This window comes from Canis lupus, chromosome 10 (assembly GCF_048164855.1).
Source record: "Canis lupus baileyi chromosome 10, mCanLup2.hap1, whole genome shotgun sequence".
Lineage (NCBI taxonomy): Eukaryota > Metazoa > Chordata > Mammalia > Carnivora > Canidae > Canis > Canis lupus.
The window spans coordinates 53,329,416-53,354,532 of NC_132847.1; the positions used below are offsets into that span (position 1 = coordinate 53,329,416).

Here is a 25,117-nt window from a genome sequence, read left to right on the forward strand (position 1 = left end):
GGCCAATAGACACATGAAAAGCTATTTGACATCACTAATCATCAGAGAAAGGCAAACCACCTTACGTCTTCTTTTGCTATTCGTTAGGCCTTGAAATGCTATCTTGTGCATCATCATTCTATTCTGTGCCCCTCATTAGGAGAAATACAGTAAATCCTCTTCAAAAAGTTTGCACTTGGGACACTAGGGTGGCTCAACAGTTGAGTGCCTGCCTTCGGCCCAGGGCATGATTCTGGAGTCCAACGATTGAGTCCCACATCAGGCTCCCTGGATGGAGCCTGCTTCTCTCTCTCTCTCTCTGTCTCTCATGAATAAATTAAAATCTTTAAAAACAAATTTGCACTTGGGGCACGTGAGTGGCAGTGGTTAAGTAGAGTCTGCCTTTGGCTCAGGTTGTGATCCCCGGGTCCTGGGATTGAGTCCCACATCCTCTTCGCAGGGAGCCTGCTTCTCTCCCTGCCTGTGTCTCTGCCTCTGTGTGTGTGTGTGTGTGTGTGTGTGTGTGTGTGTGTGTGTCTCTCATGAATAAATAAAATCTTAAAAAAAAAAACTTTAACCTCTTCATACCCGAAACAATCCTTATAGTAAAAAGCTGTCTTTTCTGAACATGAGAAGAACTTTGTGTGTACTTTTTAAGAAATAAGAGAATTTTATAAATTCTCATACTGCTTGTAATACTTAAATATCAACAATAAGTTAAATGACCATTGTGTTCTCCTTAATCCAAGCTTCTTCATGAGGTTATCGGTCTCTCTCCTTGGAATTCCCATTGCATTTCATTCCTCTTTTGAGCATAATTCACTGTTTTATATTATGGCTCTCTGTCAATGCTTACTTCCTCTATGAGATTACAACTCCTTCTGAGATAGTACTGTGTCTTAATCTTATTTGCACTCCTTCTGGTTCTCAGCACAATGCCTGACATACTATAGATGCACAATACACAGGTGTTTTTGAATGAAGAAAAAATTAACCACAAGAGGTTTCTATGGTGATATTATTACAGCTTTTTTCTTCCATATAGGCCTGTCAGCCTGGAAATAAAACACTTACTAAAAACAGTTCAGAGACTCCTATCTATGAAACTGTTTGTATGATATAATTCTGAACAAGGTTAGGGGCTTCCAAGCTATAGAGAAAGCTGTCTGCTCTCTTGTGTTACTTTTAAAGCAAATAAAAAGGTTCCTGAGATATAAATACTAAGTCTAGAACTCCATATATTAGTGAAATAAATGCTAAGTCTAGAATTCCATATATTAGTGGTTACTATCCTTTTTCTTAGTGGCAGTACGGTAAAATAGGAACTGGGGTCTGAACTCAGAATTTAACATCCGGCTCCCTGCATGGAGCCTGCTTCTCTGTCTGCCTGTGTTTCTGCCTCTCTCTCTCTCTGTGTGTGTCTCTCATGAATAAATACATAAAATTTTTTAAAAAGAGAGATAGAGAGAGAGAGAAAGGGCAGCCCGAGTGGCTCAGTGGTTTAGCGCCTGCCTTCAGCCCAGGGCGGGATCCTGGAGACCGGGATCAAGTCCCACATGGGCTCCCTGCATGGAGCCTGCTTCTCTCTCTGCCTGTGTTTCTGCCTCTGTGTGTGTGTGTGTGTGTGTGTGTGTGTGTGTGTGTGTCTCATGAATAAATAAATAAAACCTTTTAAAAAAATGAATTCAGAATTTAAGGATTTCAATCTCAGCTCCACCACGTATTAGCTTCGTGACCTTGCAAGTTGTTTAACTTCTCTGTGCCTCACACAGTACAGTCCCTCAAAGTAATAGTATAAAAATTCATGACTTGATATATTTAAAGTTTTTAGAATAGTACCTGGTACTTTGTTTAGAAGTGATAGCATACAACACCCAAGTGCTGATTACTTCAACTGATGAATCACTAAATTCTTACTCTGAAAATAATAATACATTATATGTTAATTAAATTGAAATTTTTTTTAAAAGGGGGCTAGGAATATGTAGTACTAACTATATTGCTCTTCTATTCCCTATTGATAAGTTCCAAGATGTTAAGGACAAAATGAGTTTTGTTTTTATCCCCTATTACCCGGCTAGCACAGTATGTAACAAATAGTAGACGCTCAAAAAATGACGCGAATTGTATTGGAAACATGTATGAGTCCACAAGAAAATGAAGGTGTGTTGATGTAAATGAAATTGCAAAGGGTTCTTGGCATATCGTTTGCGTATCTTCACTTATTTCTTTATAGTTAGTTGTTAGGTGCTTTATGACTTGATCTTTTTCTTGCCCTCTTCAGAGCATGCACTTTGGTGTAATGCATGTTATATCCCTGAGGACTGCTGGCCTCCTCACATGCTGGCTATTCAAATAGTCTGAGGGATGAGGCTGCGGCAGGCAAAAGTGGGTTACCTTACAGTACTGCCTGCTGCTGGGGATGGAGGACCAATAACCTCAGAATACAGCGCACAGGAACAGTTGGGCCAGCAGAGCACTCTGTGAAGGCTCATCTGGCCACTCCGCAGTGGGGCACCGCCAAGGTGAGCGCCCTAACGCGCGGGTCGCCCGCCCGGAGGCCCTCACGCTGCAGCAGGGTCTGGCGACGGAGGGAAGGGCTCCGGCCAAGGCCGCCTGGATGAGTCATTCTCACCTCCCCAGGCAGGTGCGGGTGGCCGGACGCGCCGCCTCGGCTGCCAGGAGCCGGGAGCCGAGAGCCGCCGCCGCGGAGCCCCTTCCCGGGACGCCTCCTCTGGGCCAGCACTGACCTTGCCGCTGGCAGCCCGACTGCCGAGAAGACCCGGCGCCGCAGAGCCGGACACTGGTCGACGGTGCCCACTGGCACCCGGACCCACAGGTGTCGGAGCCCGCCGCCGGCCTCCTGCGCTGCCTCAGCGCCTCCTCCCCACGCGAGGTCGCCAGCCGAGCCCCGAGGGCCGCGGCACGAGGCTCAGGAGCACTGGGCGGGGCGCGCGCCCACCGGCCCGCGGAGGTCTTCTCGCGCGGGCGCACGCGCCGCAGCCGCGCGGGGCGGGGGTGGGGCGGGTGGGTGTGCTTGGGGCGCGCGCGCCGCCGCCGCCGCCGCCGCCGCCGCCTCAGCCTGCTGCTCCGCCTGCGCCTCCTGCTCCCGGCGCTCGGCCCCAGCACGCCGGCTCCCGAGCGGCCATGGGCGGCGCGGGGTCCGCAGTGTAGAGTCCGCCAGTCCCGGACCCGCGTCCCGCACCCTGACGGTCCCGGTAAGCGGGGGCGGGGGCGGCGGGGACTCGGCAGGCACCCTAAGGGACGAGCCTGCGGGCCGCGGACAGCCCTTTGGGGACTGTGAGGTGTTGTGTGGCAGCAGCCCCTAAGGGAGTCCCTGTGTAAGTGGATAAACCCCGAGGGTCCCCGCCTCTGCCGCTGGGAGAGTCCCGGAGGCGGTTCGGGGAGCCGCCCCCACGGAGGACCCCTGTGTGAAGGGGGACTCCAGGGCTCTCTCTGAGGAGCAGCGTGAGGGGCACTGTCCCCGCAGAGAGACCAGACCGTCTGTAGAACTCGCGGAGGCCAAGGGTAGTCTCTGGTGCTGTCTCAGTGGAAGACCATTTGAGAACATAGGGGAGCCTCGGGAGCCTGCGCGGTGGAGCGGGACCGCACAGAGGGAGGACTCCTGTGTGAAGGAATACCTTAGGCTGAGCGCTAGAACCGCCGGAAGGAATGAATCTCTGACTGGAAGGAGAGGAGGCTGCTACGGGATCTAGGCCAGGAGTAACTTCCCCATATGCACCAAAGGAATTTGGCCTTGACTTTTCTAGGGGTCAGTGTGCCCGAAGTTGTGTCCCTCCAAGGTGGTTGAGGGGCTGGGGCCCTGCGGGGCTGCTGCCTTTGTCCATTCCTTCCCGCAACCCCGTTAGAAATTTATTCTCCGCGGTAGCCCAGATTGGCTCCAGGCTGGAATTTGTGGAGGCAGGAACTTCTCTTAGAGCAAAGGGCATAGGGGAAGGGAGGACCACTGAGGCCTCTGAAGCAAAGATGGGAGACTTGAGGCCCTGGGCTCGACTGTCCATAAGCAAGCAGTTAAGATGAGGTGGAGTAATTGATCCTGGCTGGTCCTGGAAGAGAAAGCCCTTTGAAGGAAGGAAAAAGGATATTTAGGATTATTGAGCACCTGTGTGCCAAGTACCATGCCAGGGATACTAACATCTCATATAAACGTTACAAAAACATTATGAGATTATCTCCTTTTAAACATTAAGCGCTTTAAACTCAGAGAGGTTTAGCAAATTGTCCAAGGTCACAAAGCTTGGAATCATGAAATCTGCTTTTTTAAAGCTTATTTAGGAAAAAGTATCAAGGAGAGGCAGAAGCAAGAATGTATATTTGTTAAGTTGCTTTAAGATACTAAGTGTAGGGATGCCTGGGTGGCTCAGCGGTTGAGCATCTGCCTTCAGCTAAGGGCGTGCTAGGTCCTGGGTTTGAGTTCCATATCGGGCTCCCTGTGGGGAGCCTGCTTCTCCCTCTGCCTGTGTCTCTGCCTCTGTGTGTCTCTCATGAATAAATAAATAAAATCTTAAAGAAAACAGATACCAAGTGTAGGGCTTTGCAATAGTATATGGTTAGTAAATGTGATGATTAAATAAGTGAATGTGGACAGCTTAATTGGGGATGAGACTGCTGCAGGAAGTGATTTCCACCTAAACCCCAGATTTCAGGGTGTGGCTTCCTTCACTGGCAACCCAACTGTAACCATGCCTCTGGGTTTCTCCGACTTAATTGGGTCTGGGAGAGGCCTCTGGGTGTGGTCTTTGATAGGACTTGCTCTGGGGAACTAGAACCCTTCAGAGGCTGGTGTTCTAAGACCACTGTCTCAGTTTACGGAATCCTTGAGGGAGCAGAGGGAGAGACAGGGTAACTTTTAGAAAGTGTGATTCAGTGCCTTTATGGCCATCTAACTACTGCACCACAAACACTGTTCCACAGATAACACGCAGGACACTTTCCAAAAAATGCCTCTGCATGATGAGGAGGCAGAACAGGTGCAGAGCCAAGGAAGACTTTTTGGAAGTGCATTGTCTGGGGAGGGCAAAGGGTCTGCACCTCATATAGTGATGCAATCTCATCTCACCCCCTTGGCTGTGGTAGTGCTTTAATTCCACCTGAATTCCAAGGGTGCAAATTTGGGACCAATGAGATATTCTGGTTTCTTGTCCAAAAAATAGAGTGGTGAAGGAAGTAAGCAGTGTAATTCACCAGAGAACCATTCTGAGTTTTCCTGTTCCCCTTTCTATCCTTCCACAAAGCCAAACCTAGTGACATCCTCCTTTAATAGAAGTGGCTTCCTTGGGCTCCTAGGGTTATTTAGGAAAGATCAGGCTTGTGAGAAAACAAAACAACCTGATTTACCAATTGTTAGCTTTTCTATTTAACTCAATGGCTGCCTGAAGCATGGGTGTGGCCGCTCATGCACAGCTCCCTCAGGGGAGTAAATTCTGACAAAGGTTTATATTAGTTAATCACCTCCCCATTACAGTTATTAATCCCCTTTCAGTTCAAACCCCTTTCATCAGCTTAACACACCAAAATAAATAGGGATATGGAGATATATAGATATATCCATATTTTTTAAAGAAAATCAGAAGAAGCAAGCCTGCAAATATCGTCTTACTCCAGAATACATCATTGGGGGTTTTTTCTAGATGGTCTTTTCATTGAGGGCTTTTGGTGTCACACCCTCCTCATGTCCCTAGAAAAATTGCTTGATGGCTTTAGGTACTCCCCAAATACTGGACCTTCAATGTCACCTCCTTGATGTCCAAGTTTGGGTAAACGTAAAGATTACAAAAATCCTAGGAATACCATCTAACTCTCCCCTAATCACAACATAAGTCAAATCATTCCAGAATGGATGTGAGGGATGTCACAAAGTTGCCTTAATTTACTAAAAAAACAAAGACAAAAAAACAAAAAAATTTCCCCCAAAGGAAAATAAAAAGGGAGAGAATTTCACTTGCATGTACACAGATATATCTGGGGTTAACTTACAGATTTTTTAACCTTTAATTTTCCACATCTTCTGATCACATTCTTAAAGTTTTCTTTCTCCTATATTTTCCGTATTTTTGACAGTGCTTCCTTTTCCTCAAAAATGAATAGTCTTTCTCCAGCCCATTTCCCACACTCCCTTTATTTTTTCCAGTAAACCTGTTCCTAAGTGAATCATATTTATGCAAACAGTTTCCTTTCTCTTTACAGAATCTATTATCTTCTAGTCTCACCTGCTTTTCTCCATCAGTACTCTTGATTTCTGCTATCTTCATTTCCCAAATTGATTTATCCATTTCTGATGGGAATATCATCATCCACTCCACCCCTCAATCTTAATGACCAAGTTCTGACAGGAATTGCTTACCAGCTTTGGACCAAGAAACCAAGACCATCAATTTGTAGCTGGAGACATGATTATTTTTTCCATTATAGCATCCCTCTCCATCCTCTCCTTCCAGCAATCCCCTCAGAGACTCACAGATACTTATTAAGTGCTATTTGCCAGGCACTATGCTAGATAAATATGATTGTTGCTTGCCCTTGAGGAGTTCACATAGAATCAGTCTGCATTTCCCTAATTATTTACTATAGAGTAAGAAAACTAAGGGGAAATTACAGTTTTACTGAGTATAGGAATCAATGTAGACTATGCTTTTTCCTAGGCATCACTGAAATGCAACTGCTGTTCTGTGCCTCCTCTGGCAGCTCCATTGTTAACTCCCTGCCATTGCCCTGCCAAAATTACTTGTTCCCATATGCTTTGAATGAACTGGCCATACTCTTAGCTTCTTAGGATAATAACGATAGTAACTTATATTTGGATAACATGTTGTAGTTAAAGCTCTTTTACATACATTATTTCTATTTGTTTTTGAGGCATGTTTCCTCTTACTAGAGTCTTCTCACTAAAACAACAGCGTGTGGGCTGCCTGGATCACTTTCTCTATTTTTTTTTTTTAAGTCTCTTAATCAAGTTTATGGGTCTCCCAGAGGGAAAGCCCCAGTGATTCACTACAGTCACCACATACCAGCTCTCAGGCTATGAGAGGAGTTTCTTGTTGGCTCCAGAGGTCAAGCAATGTGCTCACTGGTCAGCCCTGGTACTTATCAGGGCTATCCTACTACCTGGCCTCAGAAAATTCAGTTCTCTGTGTTTTTTTCCTCCTGAAATCCCAACACATATTCCCTTCTAAATAAGTATTTTCAGCTTACTGTCTCAAACCAGTTTTTTGGGCTGATTCATAACATGAAGGCAGTTTTCCTTGCCTATTTCTATCCAGCAACCAGCTGGCTTCATACCATCTAAGCTATGATGGAGTCCCCGTATAGCAATCCATGCCTTGGCATGTGCTCTTACCTCTTCCTGGAATGCCTTTTTTTTTTTTTTTTTTCCTAAGCCATTCGGGTAACTCCCACTCTTATTTCAAAATTTAGCTCAAGCAACACCTTTTTTAAAAATCCTACAGTCATGCCCCCTACACATGCATGTACACTGCATTCTTACAGGCTGAGATTCCATTTGTTCATTCTACCAAGTTATTAAGTGCCTGATTTGTGCCTGACACATAGTAGGCTGCACTCAGCATATATTTGTAGAATCAGTAAACAAAGATAATTAAGGTGTAATAAGTTCATTAAATGAGTTGAATCTCTGCTTCAGAAGCCCACAACAGAGAACAGGGAGTGCCTCTCCATCTTGCTGAAAAGCTCTGCTTGCTAAATGCAGTCATACCAGCCAATCACTGATAGTGTGCTATTTCTTAACTGTTGCTCTGCTTCTGTGGGAAACCAGCACTGTAGCTCTTCATGAAGACTCATCCCAAGCCCCCAGAGGCTGAGGATCATGCCATAATTTTGTTCTCATGTATATTAGAGCTTTGTTGGCTTTCAGTAAATATTAAAAACAGGACCTCTGTCATGTCTTATTCTCTTGAGCAGAGTGGAGAAAGATAGTTTTAGTCTTTAGCTCTTCTGCTTGGAAACCCCAAAAAAGCCCTGTGCAGTTGGGGGATGACTGTCTCTCTGGACTAACTGAAGCCAGTACTACTGTGCTGGATAAATAGGGAGAATGGAGAAAGACAGGGAGGTACTAGGTAGACCCCTTCAAGGTCTGCAGACATGAAAACTAAAATTAATCTGTAAACTGCTAGGCCACAGAATGGCTGACTATGAACAGGGATCCCAGAGCAGTGTCATGAGACACTGTATTCCTAAATCAAAACTCTTTTTATTGGCTTTTGTTTAAAGTCTTGAGATTGATGTTGATGTCTATAGTGAGCTTAGAGGCTGTGCTATAGATTTTGCCTTTCTTAGCCCCTGGTTCTGCGGTTTTCACCCTCGTGTGCAGATGTTGCTCATACTAAATTTCTCCAACTCAAACCCAGGAGGGAGAAGATACATTTTCAAGCTTCCTACACATGGTCATAGGGCAGTAGCCCTCCTGTGGGCCAGGCCACAGTGCCACAGGATACAGCATAAATGCAGGGGACCATTGACCTTGGTAATATTATCCCTTACTGTGTTTTTACAAACTAGCTAAATTCCAAAATTCTGTAGCTCTCCCCTGTGGTCAAAGAAATCACCTATAACTACCATGATTACCTGTTCTCATCCCTGCTAGCTCCAAACTACCATTCAGGGTCCACCTTTAGGGAAGCAGAGTAGATGTGATGAAATGAGCTGGTGACTTCGTAGGTTTTAGAAGTGAGCTCTGAAGATTTACTTTCATTGGTCTCTCTGGCCAACTTTGAGAGAAAGGGTACTGATACCATGATCTCAAACTTTTTATGTTGTCCAGTCATCTCTACAACATTCATTCAACAAAGGTTTTTATTTTTTTTATTTTTTTTAAGATTTATTTATTCATTCATTCAGAGAGAGAGAAGAGAGAGGCAGAGACACAGGCGGAGGAAGAAGCAGGCTCCATGCAGGGAGCCTTATGAGGGACTTGATCCTGGGTCTCCAGGATCACACCCCAGGCTGCAGGCGGCGCTACCGGGGCTGCCCTCAACAAAGATTTTTAGAACCCATGCTCTGTGGAAGACAGTGGGAATCATCTAAATTTTTCTCTCTTCATATCACTGAAGATCTGAGATTCCTTTTTCTAACTGCTCAGCCCTTGTGCCTCTACTCAAAGGTTTTTTCTTTGCCTTGTTCCCACCTAGGAAAGCCTTCATAACCTCCAGACAATCACTTTTAGATGTTTTTGAGCCTTTTTCAAACAGTTGCCAGTCCTATACGAAGAATCAGGTGAAAGAAATAAAAGTCATCCAGATTGGTAAAGAAGTAGTAAAACTTTTACTATTTGCAGACGACCTGATACTATATATATATAGAAAACCCTGAAATTCCTCCAAAACAACTAGTAGAACTGATAAATGAATTCAGTAAATTTCAGGATACAAAATAAAATGTTTATTTTTTTTTAAGATTTTATTTATTCATTCATGAAAGACACAGGGAGAGAAGCAGAGACACAGGCAGAGAGAGAAGCAGGCTCCACGCAGGGAGCCCGACGTGGGACCCGATCCCAGGACTCCAGGACCACTCCACTATGACCCTGGGCCGAAGGCAGGCGCCAAACCGCCGAGCCATCCAGGGATCCCCTTAATAAAATGTTTAAAAAAAGAGTCAGATGGGGACGCCTGAGTGGCTCTGTGGTTGGGCGTCTGCCTTTGGCTCAGGGCATGATCCTGGTCCTGGGATCGAGTCCCACATCAGACTCCTCGCAAGGAGCCTGCTTCTCCCCCAGCCTGTGTCTCTGTGTCTCTCTGTGTGTCTCTCATGAATAATAAAATCTTAAAAAAAAAAAAAGAATCAGATGAATGCAAGTCAAGTAAATGTACTTTACATTCAGCATGCCAAACAAGGAGACTCCTGCCTTGTTAGCAGGGCTGCTCCCCAGGCTTCTCACAGTTACACATTTTTTAAGATTTTATATTTAGGGCAGCCTGGGTGGCTCAGCGGTTTAGCGCCGCCTTCAGCCTAGGGCGTGATCCTGGAGACCAGGGATCGAGTCCCACGTCGGACTCCCTGCATGGAGCCTGTTTCTCCCCTCTGCCTATGTCTCTGCCTCTCTCTCTCTCTCTCACTCTGTCTCTCATGAATAAATAAATAAAATCTTTTAAAAAGATCTTATTTTTAAGTACTCTCTACACTCCAGATGGGGCTCAAACTCACAATCCCAAGATCAAGATTCACATGCTCCAGCAACAGAGCCAGCCAGGTGCCTCTCAAGTACAAATCTTTATAGAGAGCTAGGGAAGAGGTTCCCTAGCTGCCTTCCCCTTCCTTATTTTTCTACCAGCTCCTATTAGGGAGCAACCCTTCCCCCTCTTCCTCCCACCACTCTGCCCTTATAAATATTCTGTGTTGTAAGCATGTGCTCTAGAGAATGGGTGTGTCTTGCAAATACATACTCCAAGCTGCCCACATATATCTTACTGCCTGACAAATACATCTAGACAGATTTCTCTTACCCAAAGAAAGATTTTGGTTTTATCTTCTGTCTTCATTTCCTCCAGATCATATAGCCAAACAGCCTGTTCTACCTTCTTGTCCCTCTGTTATTCATCACCACCTGCTCCTGCCCCCCCGCCCCAAGGTTTTTTCAAAGCCTTTCTTAGATACCACAAATTCTCTGGCAATCAAATCATCCTTGAGACAAAGTCTTTTTATCCTTCTTTTCATCCTGTTAGGAAGACAGAAAACCCAATTCTACCCACCAGCCAAAGAAGTAATCATTAGTGATCATTTATCGGGATCTTTACAACTTGATTTCTTTTTAACTCACTCAGGGCTTCCTCAGCACAGGAAAGGCCAGGTTTTTCTCACCAGGCATTTGATTTACCCATCACTAATCACTACCACTTGTTTCTCCAGAAATTAGAACAGATTTTGTTAATTTCTCAAACACCCAGGTGCACATCATGGCTATTTCAGCACACTTGCTTTTAATCAAGGTGTCATACAGGTTTGATCCTCTCCATTAAGCACTAAGAGTTTTAACCTCATTCTTTGAAGCCTACTGCTATTGTGTTCTCACAATTTACTCTCAAAATCAAAGCTATGTCGATTCACAATGACTTGGGGTCTTGTTTGTATTTTGATGGTTTCTTTTCGATGATTCTGCTCTACATTTTCTGCCCTTATAAGCATAAAGTGGCCTAGAAAACTGAATCATCTCAGGAAAAAGCAGTAGCAGTACTCCAGGATCCTGTGGTCAGGAATGGAAAGTGGTTTTTAATTTGTTTTTATGTTTGTTTGTTTTGCTGGTGGATGTCATCTTCAGTCTTCATTGAAATTCCTTTGAAGATCAACTCCCCAAACCACTGCAATGACATCATTAACAACTAAGATAGCATAATAGTGATTCTTGTTCTCCTTACAGATAATAATGGGTTGCAGCAGGACTACAGTGTATTGGGAGATGCCTGTGGTTAATTTGCTGATAAACTATTAATGACTCAGTTCACTTACAGAGTAACCTTCCTCTTTGGCCTTTGTTGAGAACTTTTATTATGTTATCTGAAAAAAAGCCAATAAGAACTAAATGCATACCATTGATTTTCCTTCAATGAACCATTCTTGAAAAAGTGAATTTTGTATGGTTACTCTCAGTCTCTAAATAAGCATTTCATAACTTTTTCTTTCAACCCATACGTTCTTGCTGATTAACTTAAATGTCTTACAACTACTCCCTAAAACTTATAACACAGCTTCTGGGAAGGGGCTACCCCAGACTATTTAGAAAGCTAGTACTTTTGTATCTCCCCAGCAGCCAAGAGGACACTGTCAAGCTCTGCTGTTTTGAGTCTGTGTTACAAAAAAAAAAAATTAATATTTGCTTTACAGATAAAATATATATTATAACATATGCTTTTTCAATCCACTATGTCTCCTTTCCTCCTGGAATTCAGATATATATCCTCCACTTGCAGGATCAAACTAATGAGGATCATTGCTGTGATCTTTGTATTCCTATTGGATTAAATCATTTTTTTCTCTCTTTATGGTATGAATATTTCACAGGGTATTTAATAATTCTATTGACGTTTTTTCCACCTTTTTATCATTGTAAACAAATTTCTACAATAATATTCTTTTACATTTGTGCACAGGTCAAAGAGGATCAGCCTCTCATATAGAGTAGGGTCTTCTTCAAAGGTATATTAATAGCTGTCCATCTCTGTTAGAACTGTAGGCTCTCTTTTTAAATATTTATTTATTTATTATTTATGATAGACATAGAGAGAGAGAGAGAGGCAGAGACACAGGAGGAGGGAGAAGCAGGCTCCATGCCAGGAGCCCGACGCGGTACTCGATCCCGGGACTCCAGGATCGCGCCCTGGGCCAAAGGCAGGGGCCAAACCGCTGAGGCTCTCTTTTTATTAAAGTTTAACTCCAATATAGTTAACGTGTTTTATTAGTTTCAGGTGTACAATATAGTGATTCAACACTTCCATATATAACCTAGTGCTCATCACAAGTTCACTCCTTAATCTCCATTACCTATTTCACCCATCCCCCCACCAACCTCTCCTCTGGTAACCATCAGTTTTAGAACCACAAACTCTTAAGCTTCAGAATTCTATTCTTTTTTTAAAGATTTTATTTTATTTATTCATGAGAGACACAGAGCGAGCGAGAGGCAGAGGGAGAAGCAGGCTCCATGCAGGGAACCTGTCATGGGACTCGATCTCGTGTCTCCAGGATCACGCCCTGGGCTGCAGGCAGGGCTGAACTGCTGTGCCACCGGGGCTCCCCGAGAATTCTATTCTTGCACCACAGTAGTCAAGGGGAAAGCTTACCTTATACTCCACAATGTTGTCCTTACCTCTTAGTAGTAACCATCCTTAACTCAAAACACAAAAAGTGGGGGATCCCTGGGTGGCTCAGCAGTTTGGCGCCTGCCTTTGGCCCGGGGCGTGATCCTGGAGTCCCGGGATCAAGTCCTGGGATCGAGTCCGTGTCGGGCTCTCGGCATGGAGCCTGCTTCTCTCTCTGCCTCTCTCTCTCTCTCTCTCTCTCTCTCTCATAAATAATAAATAAATAAATAAATCTTTTAAAAAAAAAACACAAAAAGTGTAGTTCTCTAATCAAAAATGTAAAATTATTAAGGCTATATTTTTCAAATTGCAGGTCCAGACACATTGGGAAGTCATGAAATTATTTGAGGGCATCACTATCAGGATTGTTTTAATGAAATAGGATAGAGTAGAAAATATCAGGGAGCATCACGTGTAGTAAAAGTAGGATTGGTTCACAAAACTTTGGGTTCAGTTCTAGATCTATTAACATGTTTATAACTATGTGTATACAGGGTCACATCATAAACTGTATTTCTTACTATGAGTTAGTCAAAAATTTTGAAAAACATACCATGAAAGTTTTCTGAGGAAATCCTGTAGCCTTGGAAATAATAATTGATCATGAAGGTCCACAGTGTGTGTCAGTTTTACATTCTCCCTCTTGGTGTGGTATTGTTATGCCTGTTCCTCTTGTTTTAAGTGGGAGACTTGCTTTCCCCTCTAATCATAGAGCACAGCTGGTGTCTTGAGGCATGTGGGCATGCCTTTGGGGTGCCTGGGTGGTTGAGTCAGTTAAGTGTCTACCTTCAGCTCAGGTCTTGAGCTTGGGGTCCTGGGATCGAGCTCCGCATTGGACTTCCTGCTCAGGAGAGAGTCTGTTTCTCCTCCCTCTGCCTCTCCTCACACCACCCCCTGCTCATCCTCTCTCTCTCTCAAATAAATAAATAAAATATTTTAAAATCCTCTGGATCCACAGCTTCAGCAAAAACTCTAATATACACCATACTCTCCTCTCTACTCTTAAGCCCACCCCCATCAAGCTGGATATCCTCATTAGATCACATGAAATTCTTTTTAATTTATTTTTTTAAAGATTTTATTTATTTGACAGAGACAGAACAAGCAGAGCAGCAGAGGGAAAGGGAGAAACAGACTCCCCACTGAGCAGGGAGCCCAAATCTCTACTCTCCAGGCTTGATCCCAGGACCCAGGGACCACAACCTGAGCCTAAGAGCTGAGCCTAAGGCAGATGCTCAACCACTGAGCCACCTGTGTGCCTCACTCCTCTTTTTATTTTTTTTTATTTAAATTCAATTTAGTTAACATACAGTATACTATTAGTTTCAGGGGTAGAATTTAGTGACTCAGCAGTTGCATGTAAAACCGATGCTCATTACATTAAGCACCCTCCTTAATGCCCATCATCCAGTTACCCCATTGTCCCACCCACCTCCTTTCATCAACCCTGTTTGTTTCCTACAGTTATAAGTCTCTTACGGTTTGCCTCCTCCTCTGTTTTCATCTGATTTTATTTTTCCTTCCTTCTCCCTATGTTCATCTGTTGTTTCTTAAATTCCACATATGAGTGAAATCATGTGGTATTTGTCTTTCTCTGACTTATTTCACTTAGCATAATATCCTGTAGTTCTATCCATGTCATTGCAAATGACAAGATTTCATTCTTTTGATGGCTGAGTAATATTCCATTGTATATATATTCTACATCTTCTTTATCTCCTTTATCTATTCACCTGTTGATGAACATCTGGGCTCTTTCCATATTTTGGCTATTGTGGTCATTGCTGCTATAAACATTGGGGTACAAGAGTCAGCCACCTAACCAACTGAGCCATCTAAGCTCCCCCAAAAAAGGATTTTTTTAATCACAATTTATTAATTGTCCACTGGGGGGTGCCTCAGTGGCTCAGTTGGTTAAGTCAGCTCTTGATTTCAGCTCAGATCATGATCTCAGGGTCATGAGATCAAACCCCCCACCGGTCAGTCTCCACGCTCAGCAGGGATTCTGCTTGAGATTCTCTCTCACCCTTGCCCTCTGCCACCCCCATGCTCACACTTGTTCACTCACATTCATTCTCTTTCTCTCTCTTACATAAATCTTCTTTAAAAAATTGTCCCCGGGGCGTGAACACCTTAAGATGAACACAGTTTCCTGAATTTAATCAATAAATTTTTCCTCAGTCTTCTTTGCCACTGTCCTGTATAAAAGATAGTTACTTATTCAAAGTAAATGTTCCTGGGGCACCTGGCTGACTCAGTGGAATTTGCAACTCTTGATCTCGAGGTATGGGTTTGAGCCCCACATTGGGTGTAGAGTTTACTGAAAATCTTAAAAAGAAAAAATTCCTTAGTCGTGTACTTTAATTTTAAAAACATACTTTACAAATAGGGAGAGGGGATACTTCCTTTCTTATCAATTTATAGATTAAAAAATATGGATTATGTTTCTTTGGTAACAATTGATGGCAGGGCAGTTCCAGGCAGGGTGGAAATTTGCACCACTATGATGCATGTGATACTTGTTTCTGGAAAGAAGATACTGTTGTCATCAGATATTATGTATATTAAGACTTTATTTGGTGACTACTGGGTGGCTCATTGGTTTAGCGCCTGCCTTCTTCGGTCCAGGGCATGATCCTGGGGTCCCAGGATCAAGTACCACATTGGGCTCCCCGCATGGAGCCTGCTTCTCCCTCTGCCTGTGTCTCTGCCTCGTCTCTCTCTATCATAAATAAATAAAATCTTAAAAAAGACTATTTAAAAAATCAAAAAAGTTTCTCCACAATTAATTAGGAAATTTTTTTTTTAAGTTTAATGTTTTTAGTAATCTCTACACCCAGTGTAGGATGCAAATTCATGACTGTAAGACCAAGAGTCTTGTGTTCTTCTGACTGTGCCAGCCAGACACCCCGGGAAATGTTTATCGTTACTCTTTTCTTTTTTTTTTTTTTTTTTTTTTTTTTATTGTTATTCTTTTCTATACACATTGCTAGGCAGTGGAGATAGGTACTAATCAGGGTAAAAACAATCTAATAGAGGAAACTGACAGTGATCAGATAAGCGTCCTACTGAATATGTAATGACAAAGATAAGTGCTCTAGTGAAGATCATAGTGCTGTGAGTACTCTAATCTGAACTTCCATGAGGACATGATATGTGAGCTCTGACAAATAAATAGGCACTAATGGAGGGAAGGAATGTTCTAGGGTCCCAAAAATATAGGAATCATGGCAAAGAAAGATTGAAAGAAAGCCAGTATGGTTAGGACATAGAACAAAGAAAGGAAACCAGACCAAGCAGGGCCTCACAGGCAACAGTTTAAAAAAAAATAAAAGTACAATTTGGAGGACTTTATCCTTTTTGTTTTGTTTTGTTTTGTTTTAAGATTTTATTTATTTACTTGAGAGAACAGGGGGAGGAGGGGCAGAAGGAGAGGGAGAAGCAGACTCCCCACTGAGCAGGGAACCCAATGGGGGCTCCATCCCAGGATCCTGGGATCATGACCTGAATCTAAGGCATCCACTTAACCAACCGAGCCACCCAGATGCCCCCATTTCAAAATTTTAAGCAGAGGATAACATAACACCTGAATGCCCCAGACATCTTTAATTCAACAGGTAGAAAATCCAGTTTTATTTCCCAAGTTCTGTAAATGGCAATAGCATTCTGCTAGGTAGTTTTTTTTTTAAGTGTTTATTTAAATTCCAGTTAGTTAACATACAGTGTAATATTAGCTTTAGGTGTACAGTGTAGTGGTTCAACAGTTCCATACATCACCTGGTGACCTGGTGCTTTTCATAAGTGCCTTCTCTAATCTCCATCATCTGTTTGACCCATTGCCCCACCTACCTCCCCTCTGGTAACCATCAGTTCTCTATAGTTAAGAGTTTGTTTCTTGGTTTGCCTCTTTTATTCCTCCTATGATTGTTTTTGTTTCTTAAATTCTACTAGTTAGTTGATTTTTTTTAAAGATTTATTCATTCATGAGAGACACAGACTGAGAGAGAGAGGCAGAGACATAGGCAGAGGGAGAAGCAGGCCCCTCTCAGGGAACCTGATGCGGGACTCGATCCTGGATCCTAGGATCACGACCTGAGCCAAAGGCAGGCGCCTAACTGCTGAGCCACCAGGCGTCACTTGTTAATTGATTTAAAACTGCCCTCTCGGGGATCCCTGGGTGGCTCAGCGGTTTAGCGCTTGCCTTCGGCTCAGGGCATGATCCTGGAGTCCCGGGATCGAGTCCCGAGATCAAGTCCCATGTCGGGCTCCCGGTATGGAGCCTGCTTCTCCCTCTGCCTCTCTCTCTCTCTATGTCTATCATGAGTAAATAAATAAGATCTCTTAAAAAATAAAATAAAAATAAGGGATCCCTGGGTGGCGCAGCGGTTTAGCGCCTGCCTTTGGCCCAGGGCGCGATCCTGGAGACCCGGGATGGAATCCCACGTCGGGCTCCCGGTGCATGGAGCCTGCTTCTCCCTCTGCCTGTGTCTCTGCCTCTCTCTTTCTCTCTCTGTGACTATCATAAATAAATAAAAATTAAAAAATAAATAAATAAAAATAAAATAAAAACTGTCCTCTCAATAAGTCAGGCAGAGAAAGGCTGAATAAAGTACTATATGACTTCACTTAGACATGGAATCTAAAAACATTGGACTCAGAAAAAGAGGCCAAAGCCTGAGGAGAGGAGAAAACAGGAATACATTGGTCAAAGGGTAAAGACATTCAGGTATAAGATAAGTTCCAGGGATCTCAGGTACAGCAAGGTGACCATAATTAGTAATATTCTATTGTATACTTGAAAGACACTATGAGAGTAGAGCTTTAATGTTCTTACCATAACAAAAACAACAACAAAATGGTAATTATGTGGCATAAAGGATATGCTAATTAGCCTTATTATGGTAAGCATTTTGCAATATGTAAGTGTATCAAATCTTATCATTATACACCTTAAACTTGCATTATATGTCAATTTATCTTTTTAAGATTTTATTAACTTATTCATGACAGACACACAGAGAGAGGCAGAGAGATAGAAACAGAGGGAGAAGGAAGAAATAGGCATCTCTCAAGGAGCCCAACGCAGGACCTGATCCCAGACCGGGATCATGCCCTGAGCTGAAGGCAGATGCTCAACCACTGAGCCACCCAGGCGTCCCTATGTCAATTATATCTTAATAAAGCTGGGAAATAAATATAAAACTGCCCCCTCTCCTTTTACCCTTTATCCAGTCAGTTATCATTTTATTCCTAAATTTCTCTATTTCCCTGATATCAAATAGACTCAGCCACCATTATTCCTGCTGCCATCATTTCAGTTTAAACCTTCTACATCTTGGGACACCTGGGTGACTCAGTTAGTTAAGCAACTGCCTTTGGCTCAGGTCATAATCTCAGGGTACTGGGAGATCTCAGAGTCTTGGGATCAAGCCCCAGGTCGCGCTCTCTGCTCAGAGGGGAGTCTGCTTCTCCCTCTCACTCTCCCTCTCTTTGCTTGTGTTCGTTCTCTCTCTCTCTCTCTCTCTCTCAAATCTAAAATAATAATAATAATAATAATAATAATAATAAAACCTTTACATCTTGCTTAGACTATTATAGTAGCCTTCTAATTGGCCCTAACCTCTCCTCCTACCCTCTGCCACCTTTTCATCCAAATGAACAGAGAGCAACTTCCTACTTACTCTTTAAGGTCCTCTTTGACTCTCAGTCCTTTAGGCATTTCCAGTACTTCATTCTTCTTTGAGTTCTGATATTAAGTAGCTTAAGTGGTGAGACTGTTTTCTTGTCTTTTGTTTCCTATAATGAGTAGTTAGTGCCTTCCACATAGTATTTTTCAATAAGCCTTGATTATAATGGTTTGAAAGCAAGGCTAAAATGAACCCTGTTTCACTTTACTTGGAGCAAGCATCCCCCAGCTGAATTCTGCGAAGACCCTTCAGACTAGGGAACAGCAAACCAGCTTTGCAATGTACCATGTCATACCCTCACTTTCTGGTGCTGTACACTGGTACTGTAGAGGAAGAGCAGGGATAATGTTACATCTCAACCTGCAAAGGTTTTATTGAACAGTTCAGAAAATCAAAAGAGAAAATGGAGTAACATTAGCAAAGCCTTAAATGTCCAAGAAGCACTTTAGCACTTGTAATGGGCAGGTTGTCTGTGAAAGACAGACTCACAAAGAAGCATAGCTACTAATTAGAAGGGGCAAAGGAATGTTTGTGACCTTGACCATATGGATATGTGGTAGAGTTGCCTGTCTAATTCAGAAGTCCCCTAAAAACACGAGTGAATTTACTCTGAAAAGAGCATTTGATATGGAGTATCCCTGGATGCACTGTGCACAGCACTTACTGGAGGAGTTTTTCTTTAATTAGAAGTCTGAAATGTATTGCTGCAGTCTTGTTTTAAGTTTTGGGTAATCTCTTGGGGCAGAGGAGAGATTTAGGCTCTGAAGTCTCCAACTATCTCATCAGAGGCCTGGAACCCCTGGACCTAATTGGCTTCAGGACAGCAACAAAAAGAGATACCATTTCACATTTGTAGAATACTTTCCAGTCTACTAAGCCCTTAATAAGCCCATTTTCTAATGTCATCCTCATGACAGCCCCGTGAAGTACATTGGGCAGATAGCCCTCATTTTACAAATGGGAAAACCAAAATCACAGAGCCAGTCAGAAAAAAAACCAGGGTCTTCTGACTCCTTAACAAGTGCTGTCTTCACCCCGCCATGCCACTGAATTCCAGAAGAGAGAAAAACTATTTAACAGCACTTACCACTCAGATGAATGGTTGAAACTGATTGGCCTGACATGGTCATCCATTGGCTGAGTCTGAGCCCCTGTTTTTTGTCCACAGAGCCATGGGGGTGTTGATGTCCAAGAGGCAGACAGTGGAACAGGTGCAGAAGGTGAGCCTGGCTGTGTCTGCCTTCAAGGATGGGCTACGGGACAGGCCTTCTATCCGACGCACTGGTGAGCTTCCAGGGTCCCGCCGTGGCACTGTAGAGGGCTCTGTCCAAGAGGTACAGGAGGAGAAAGAAGCAGAGTCAAGTACCCCAGTGCTCCAAGAAGAGAGCAGTGTCAACCGTGCAGCCTGGGAGAGGCTCCGAGATGGGCGTGGAGTGGAGCCAGAGGAGTTTGACAGGACTAATCGTTTCACACCCCCTGCCTTCATCCGCCCCACTCGAAAGCTGGATGATGACAAGCCTCCTGATATCTGCTTGGAGCCTAGAGAACTTGTGAGTATCTAGTTAGGGAGCAGTCCTCAAGTCTTAAGAATCTTAAGAAGTCTGAGAATCAGGGAGCAGGACAGGGAGCCCTGGGTATAATTAACGTGAGATTCGAAAAGAACTCCAGAAAGGTGCAGTTGAGTCCAGAACAATCTTTGAATTTCTTCTACAAGAATAAAAATGTTACATCCTGGATTGGTCTTAGTGAAAGACTTGAGACAGTGGGTAATAAGGAATGACACCATGGCAGATCTTCTGCCTTCCTTCTCACTAAGGGTTAGTAGTATTCCTGTGGGGGGCATTTGGAAATTTGTGGGGATTCAAGAAGGTCATAATCACAGGAGTTGCTACTGGTTTTTAGTGCCAAGAAAATCAGGGATGCTAAGTGTCCTGCAGTGTCTGGGACAGTCTTTCAGAACAGATTATTTTTTCTAAAAATGTTTGTAGCATCCCTGTTCAGAAACATGGTCACAGAGGCCTGAGAAGATGGAAGAGTTTGCTGGTTCTTGTTTTCGAGAGAGAAAGCTCTATCCCCTTAACATTAGCTTCAGTTCGAATTGTTCCTCTGGGCTGCTCCAGGGATATTGAGCCCCACATGGATAGCTCTGTGTTTGGTGGCCATAGGATCTTGCTGCCTATGCTGGAATGAATACACTCCCTATTTATTCCTTTCTCCAGGTTGTCAACGATGAGATGTGTGATGTCTGTGAGGTCTGGACAGCTGAGAGCCTCTTCCCGTGTAGGATCTGCACCAGGGTTTTCCATGATGGCTGCCTGCGCCGCATGGGCTACATCCAAGGAGATAGTGCAGCAGAGGTGACCGAGACAGCCCACACAGAAACCGGCTGGAGCTGCCACTACTGTGTGAGCCTGGACTGCAGGGACAGTGGGCTGCCACACTGCAGGAAACTTGGCACTTTTTTGGAGACCCAGTCTTAGAATACTGGTTTCTAGGCAGTGACCTAAAAGAGTTTTCCAAAAGTAATGGTAGATACAAGGATCCTCAAGCTTGGACAGGCTTTTTCTACCTCAGTATTATGACATTTTGGACACAGTTTTTTGTTGTGGGAGATGTGTGGAATGTAGTATGTTTAGCAGCATCCCTGGCCTCTACCCCCATTAGATGTCAGTAGCACCCACCCCCAAGTTGTGACAACAAAAATTGTCTCCAGGTATTACCCAATGAGTCCTAGGGGAGAAAATGCATCCCCAATTGAGAACTACTGAGCTGGAGGAATCAATGGGTAAGATAAGACCTAATTACTCAAAAGTTATTCTGTTTGGAGTTGTGCTTTCTCTAATAGTCTATAGTTGTCATTCATTGTACTCATCTGAAAAACCATCCTAACCAGCTTCCAATAGGGATTGGTTCTAACACAGGAATACTTCTTAGTCCTAAGATCATCACTTGACCTACCACTTTCCAACTTTTAAAAAGACAAAAGCCAGATTTGCATCCATTTTTCAGTACATCTGAATAGAATTTAAGTCTTGCTTTATTGGTTATCTTGCAGATATAGATATCTTCATTATTCACTGATTTCAGAGTAAGCATCTCAGCAGAGTTCCCATCTTCTTCCTACTGCTTAGAAAAAAGTAAAAATATGCCACTTTCTAAGAAATATCACTTTATCTATGGCTTGTCCATAAAATGAATTACAGAATAATTATTTCCAGCTGTTACTTACACACCTTTTCCCTAGCTCAAGTATGTCACAGTAGATGCTCTACACACCATCTTCTCTAGTCACCACCCTCCAAACACCAGCCTTTTCACTCACAGCAACTCTGCCCTGCAGTGTTCCGCTGACACGGGACCCTGTTGAAGGTACCTCCTTCCTAACCCCTCAGAATACGTAGCTCTCTTCCTGGCTTTCTATCAGAGTCCTACCATCATTACTACTACTTCCTGGACTTCTTTTTTAAGATTTTATTTATTTATCCATGAGAGACACACACAGAGAGAGAGGCAGAGACACAGGCAGAGGGAGAAGCAGGCTACATGCAGGGAGCCCGACGTGGGACTCGATCCCAGGACTCCAGGATCACACCCTGAGCCGAAGGCAAATGCTTAACCACTGAGCAACCCAGGTGTCCCCTCCTGGGCTTTTTACAAAGGTTTCTTCGGAGCTCTTCCCCTTTCTGACCTTTCCTTCATAGCCAGGCTTCTTGAAAAGACTCCATCATGTCCTTGTGGCTCCTCAACCACCTATAATTCAGCTTCTGCACCTGTCATTCTGTTGCATTGGTTCTTTCTAAAATCACCAGTGACCTGTCAAGTCTAGTGACCTTTTCTCAGGCATCTTCTTATTTGACTTCTATGAGATATTTAGCACTTCCTTATTGCCTCCTCTTCTTTTGGAGGGTTTAAGTGTTTATGAGAATTATTATGCAAAATAAGAAAACTAGACAAAATAGAAAATCGGTAAAGTCCCATCATTGTTGTATCACCACTGTTAACAGTAAACTTCGACTTTGTACAGCTCTCTTTTCTCGTCTTCCAGTAACCTCTCTACTGATTCTCCTCCTCCCTTCTTCTTTATCCTTTCTGAGTGCCCTTAGTTAATTTCTTGTCAGAGTTATAAATGCTGATATTCCTTGGGGTTCTATTGTTAACACTGTTCTTTGCTCATTGCACACACTGTCTCCCTGGCTATTTCATCTACTTCAGTGGCCACAGCTATGATTCCCAAACCTGTGTATTCAGATCTAAGTTTCTTGTCTCTTGGACTTAAATCCATTTTGATGTTTCACAGGTACTTCACACTCAACATGCCCCAAAATGAACTGCTCTTTTCCCCAAAACCTGTTCTCTCTAAATTTCTTAACCTCTCTGAATAATAATACTACCCCACATCCCCAGTTACCAATACCAACTCATTTCTCTCTTTCACTCCTCACATCCAGTAAGTCAAAAGGTCCTATTGATTCTACCTAATACCTATCAAATCTCTTTTCCATTCCCATGTCTTAAGTTAGCTGGTCATCCTTTCTTACCTGCACTATAGCAAGAGCTAACTAACTGTCCTCATGCCTCTAGACTTTGCCCCTCTAATTCATTGTCCACACAGCAAAGATCTGACCATGGCACTATGCTCTTAAAAACCATTCAGTCAGGGCCCCGGAGTGGCTCAGTTGGTTCAGTGTCTGACTCTTGATCTCAGCTCAGGTCTCATCTCAGAGTTGTGAATTCAAGCTCTGCATTGGGCTCCATGCTGGGTGTGGAGCCTACTTAAAAAATTTTTTTTTTGGTGACTCCCCTTTGCCTTCAGAATAAAAACCCATTTGAAGAACTCAGTAATGGGTATTCGAGGCACTTCACAGTCAGGTTTCTGCCTATTTTTCCCTTAACTTTCATCATTCCTCTCTACTCTCCCTCCACACACAAACACCCCTACACTCCAGCCCCACTTAGCATCTCACAGTGTTACACCCCACTATGCCCAGCATATATCAGGTGCTCAATAAGTGTTTACTGAAAGGATTGTTTGAGTTCTTTATGAAATCCACAAATGAATACTCATGAAATATCTGTTCCTCTCTTTGCTGATACTTTTTTAAAGACTTATTTATTTTTTCATGAGACAGAGAGAGAGAGAGAGGCAGACACATAGGCAGAGGGAGAAGCAGGCTCCCCATAGGGAGCCCAATGCAGGACTCAATCCCAAATCCCAGGATCATGCCCTGAGCCGAAGGCAGATGCCCAACTGCCAAGCCACCCAGGCATCCCTTTTGCTGATATTTTAAGAGAGGAAAAATAATCTAGTAAGAAGAATCTTTGACAGTTTAAAGACTATAGACTGTATAAATTAGTATTAACAAAATAACATATCACTGCCGTTTTGGAATTAAAACTCTGTGGCACCACAAAAAACTCATTTGGTTTTAGGAACTTCATTATGATGGCATCTCTTTCAAAACCATTCTGGATTATTTAAAGTAATGCAGTCTACTCTGGGAGCAGAGTTAGAATTAAACTTCTTTTTTACCTGAAATACTCTTTGAGCAGTCTAACATAGAAGCCAAATTCATAAAATGGATAAAGAAGGAGTAGCTGTGGTTGGTGGAGCTGGGGATTCACAACCCTGCCCATTTCTTAGTCCCCTTTTCCCTTGCAGCAGCTTCCTAAGGCACTTCCAAGGAATCCCTAGGGTATCTCAGAGAATAATATTAAAACTACTGTTTTAGTAAAAGGGACTTAGGTCTAGAATCAGGATACCTGCCTTCTGGAGAAGATTCTGCTCAGAGCTGGGCAACTTTGAGCAAATCCTTTCCCCTTTCTGGAGTTTCAGTCTCTTTGATTATGATTAGATGCTGGGATAAAATGATCTCACAATTGCCTTCAAGTTGAAATACAGTTTCCATCTTTCTTGATCCTAGGCCTGCCTTTCTTACTCGTCTATATGGCCACTGACTCAGATCTTACCTTTTTTTCAGGATAATCTCAACTTGCTGCTAACTGAGGAGGAGATGTACAGCCTCACAGAGACCTTTCAGCAGTGTAAAGTTATTCCTGGTAAGGCTGGACAGTGCTGCCAGATGGAGAGGGGCTGGCACATTTTCCTCCATATTTTTTAGGATGAACCATAAAAGGAGTATCCTGGAATTTGGAGAGTAGGGGTAAATAGGTCCCTGTTCCCAAACTGTTGGGGGTAGAAGGGGCACCCACACACCCACCTATTCTCCCCCCACACACAGCCTGAATTATCCTGGCTATGGGAAACAAAGACTCCACAAAAGCTGTGCATATAGGGGTTCTGGAGGGTACATTAAAAGTAAATGGAGGTGCCCCAGATGCTGAGGAAAGGATGGGCGTGGCTAATATGGGGTGCCTCCCACAGATTGCTCCCTGACACTGGAGGACTTCCTGCGCTACCGCCACCAAGCAGCAAAGCGAGGGGACAGTGACAGGGCTCTAAGCGAGGAGCAAGAAGAGCAGGCAGCCCGCCAGTTTGCAGCCCTGGACCCTGAACATCGAGGACACATAGAGTGGCCTGACTTCTTGTCCCATGAGTCCCTCCTACTTCTGCAGCAGTTGCGTCCCCAGGTGAGGGCCAGCTGGGGTGAATGTCTATGGGATACT

General features: G+C 43.6%; 1 protein-coding gene and 2 long non-coding RNA genes across 22 annotated transcripts in view; 1 reads left to right on the forward strand and 2 right to left on the reverse strand.

The window, feature by feature from the left end:
• Positions 1–2,925, reverse strand: part of LOC140641633 (uncharacterized) — a 69,917-nt gene extending 66,992 nt beyond the window's left edge. For 2 of the 8 annotated variants that reach the window (XR_012038217.1, XR_012038214.1), the window contains exons 1-2: positions 2,730–2,924; positions 1,819–1,897 (exon numbers count right to left, since the gene is read on the reverse strand). This is a non-coding gene — a long non-coding RNA (uncharacterized lncRNA). Of the gene's footprint in view, positions 1–1,818; positions 1,898–2,729 lie in introns of all 8 variants that reach the window. The other 6 variants (XR_012038216.1, XR_012038215.1, XR_012038210.1 and 3 more) reach the window with 5 other exon arrangements.
• Positions 1–25,117, forward strand: part of PHF24 (PHD finger protein 24) — a 170,538-nt gene that overhangs the window by 139,884 nt on the left and 5,537 nt on the right. For 2 of the 4 annotated variants that reach the window (XM_072841776.1, XM_072841777.1), the window contains 4 exons: positions 19,662–20,043; positions 20,713–20,898; positions 24,472–24,550; positions 24,876–25,081. In XM_072841776.1, coding sequence (XP_072697877.1) covers positions 19,662–20,043; positions 20,713–20,898; positions 24,472–24,550; positions 24,876–25,081 — 853 coding nt within the window. Of the gene's footprint in view, positions 1–2,352; positions 2,505–3,039; positions 3,198–19,661; positions 20,044–20,712; positions 20,899–24,471; positions 24,551–24,875; positions 25,082–25,117 lie in introns of those variants that run through there. The other 2 variants (XM_072841779.1, XM_072841778.1) reach the window with 2 other exon arrangements.
• LOC140641632 (uncharacterized) overlaps positions 8,857–25,117 on the reverse strand; it is a 28,734-nt gene continuing 12,473 nt past the window's right edge. For 3 of the 10 annotated variants that reach the window (XR_012038207.1, XR_012038199.1, XR_012038203.1), the window contains 4 exons: positions 24,461–24,634; positions 21,452–21,616; positions 19,581–19,816; positions 8,857–18,816 (listed from right to left, as the gene is read on the reverse strand). This is a non-coding gene — a long non-coding RNA (uncharacterized lncRNA). Of the gene's footprint in view, positions 18,817–19,580; positions 19,817–21,451; positions 21,620–24,460; positions 24,635–25,117 lie in introns of all 10 variants that reach the window. The other 7 variants (XR_012038206.1, XR_012038202.1, XR_012038200.1 and 4 more) reach the window with 7 other exon arrangements.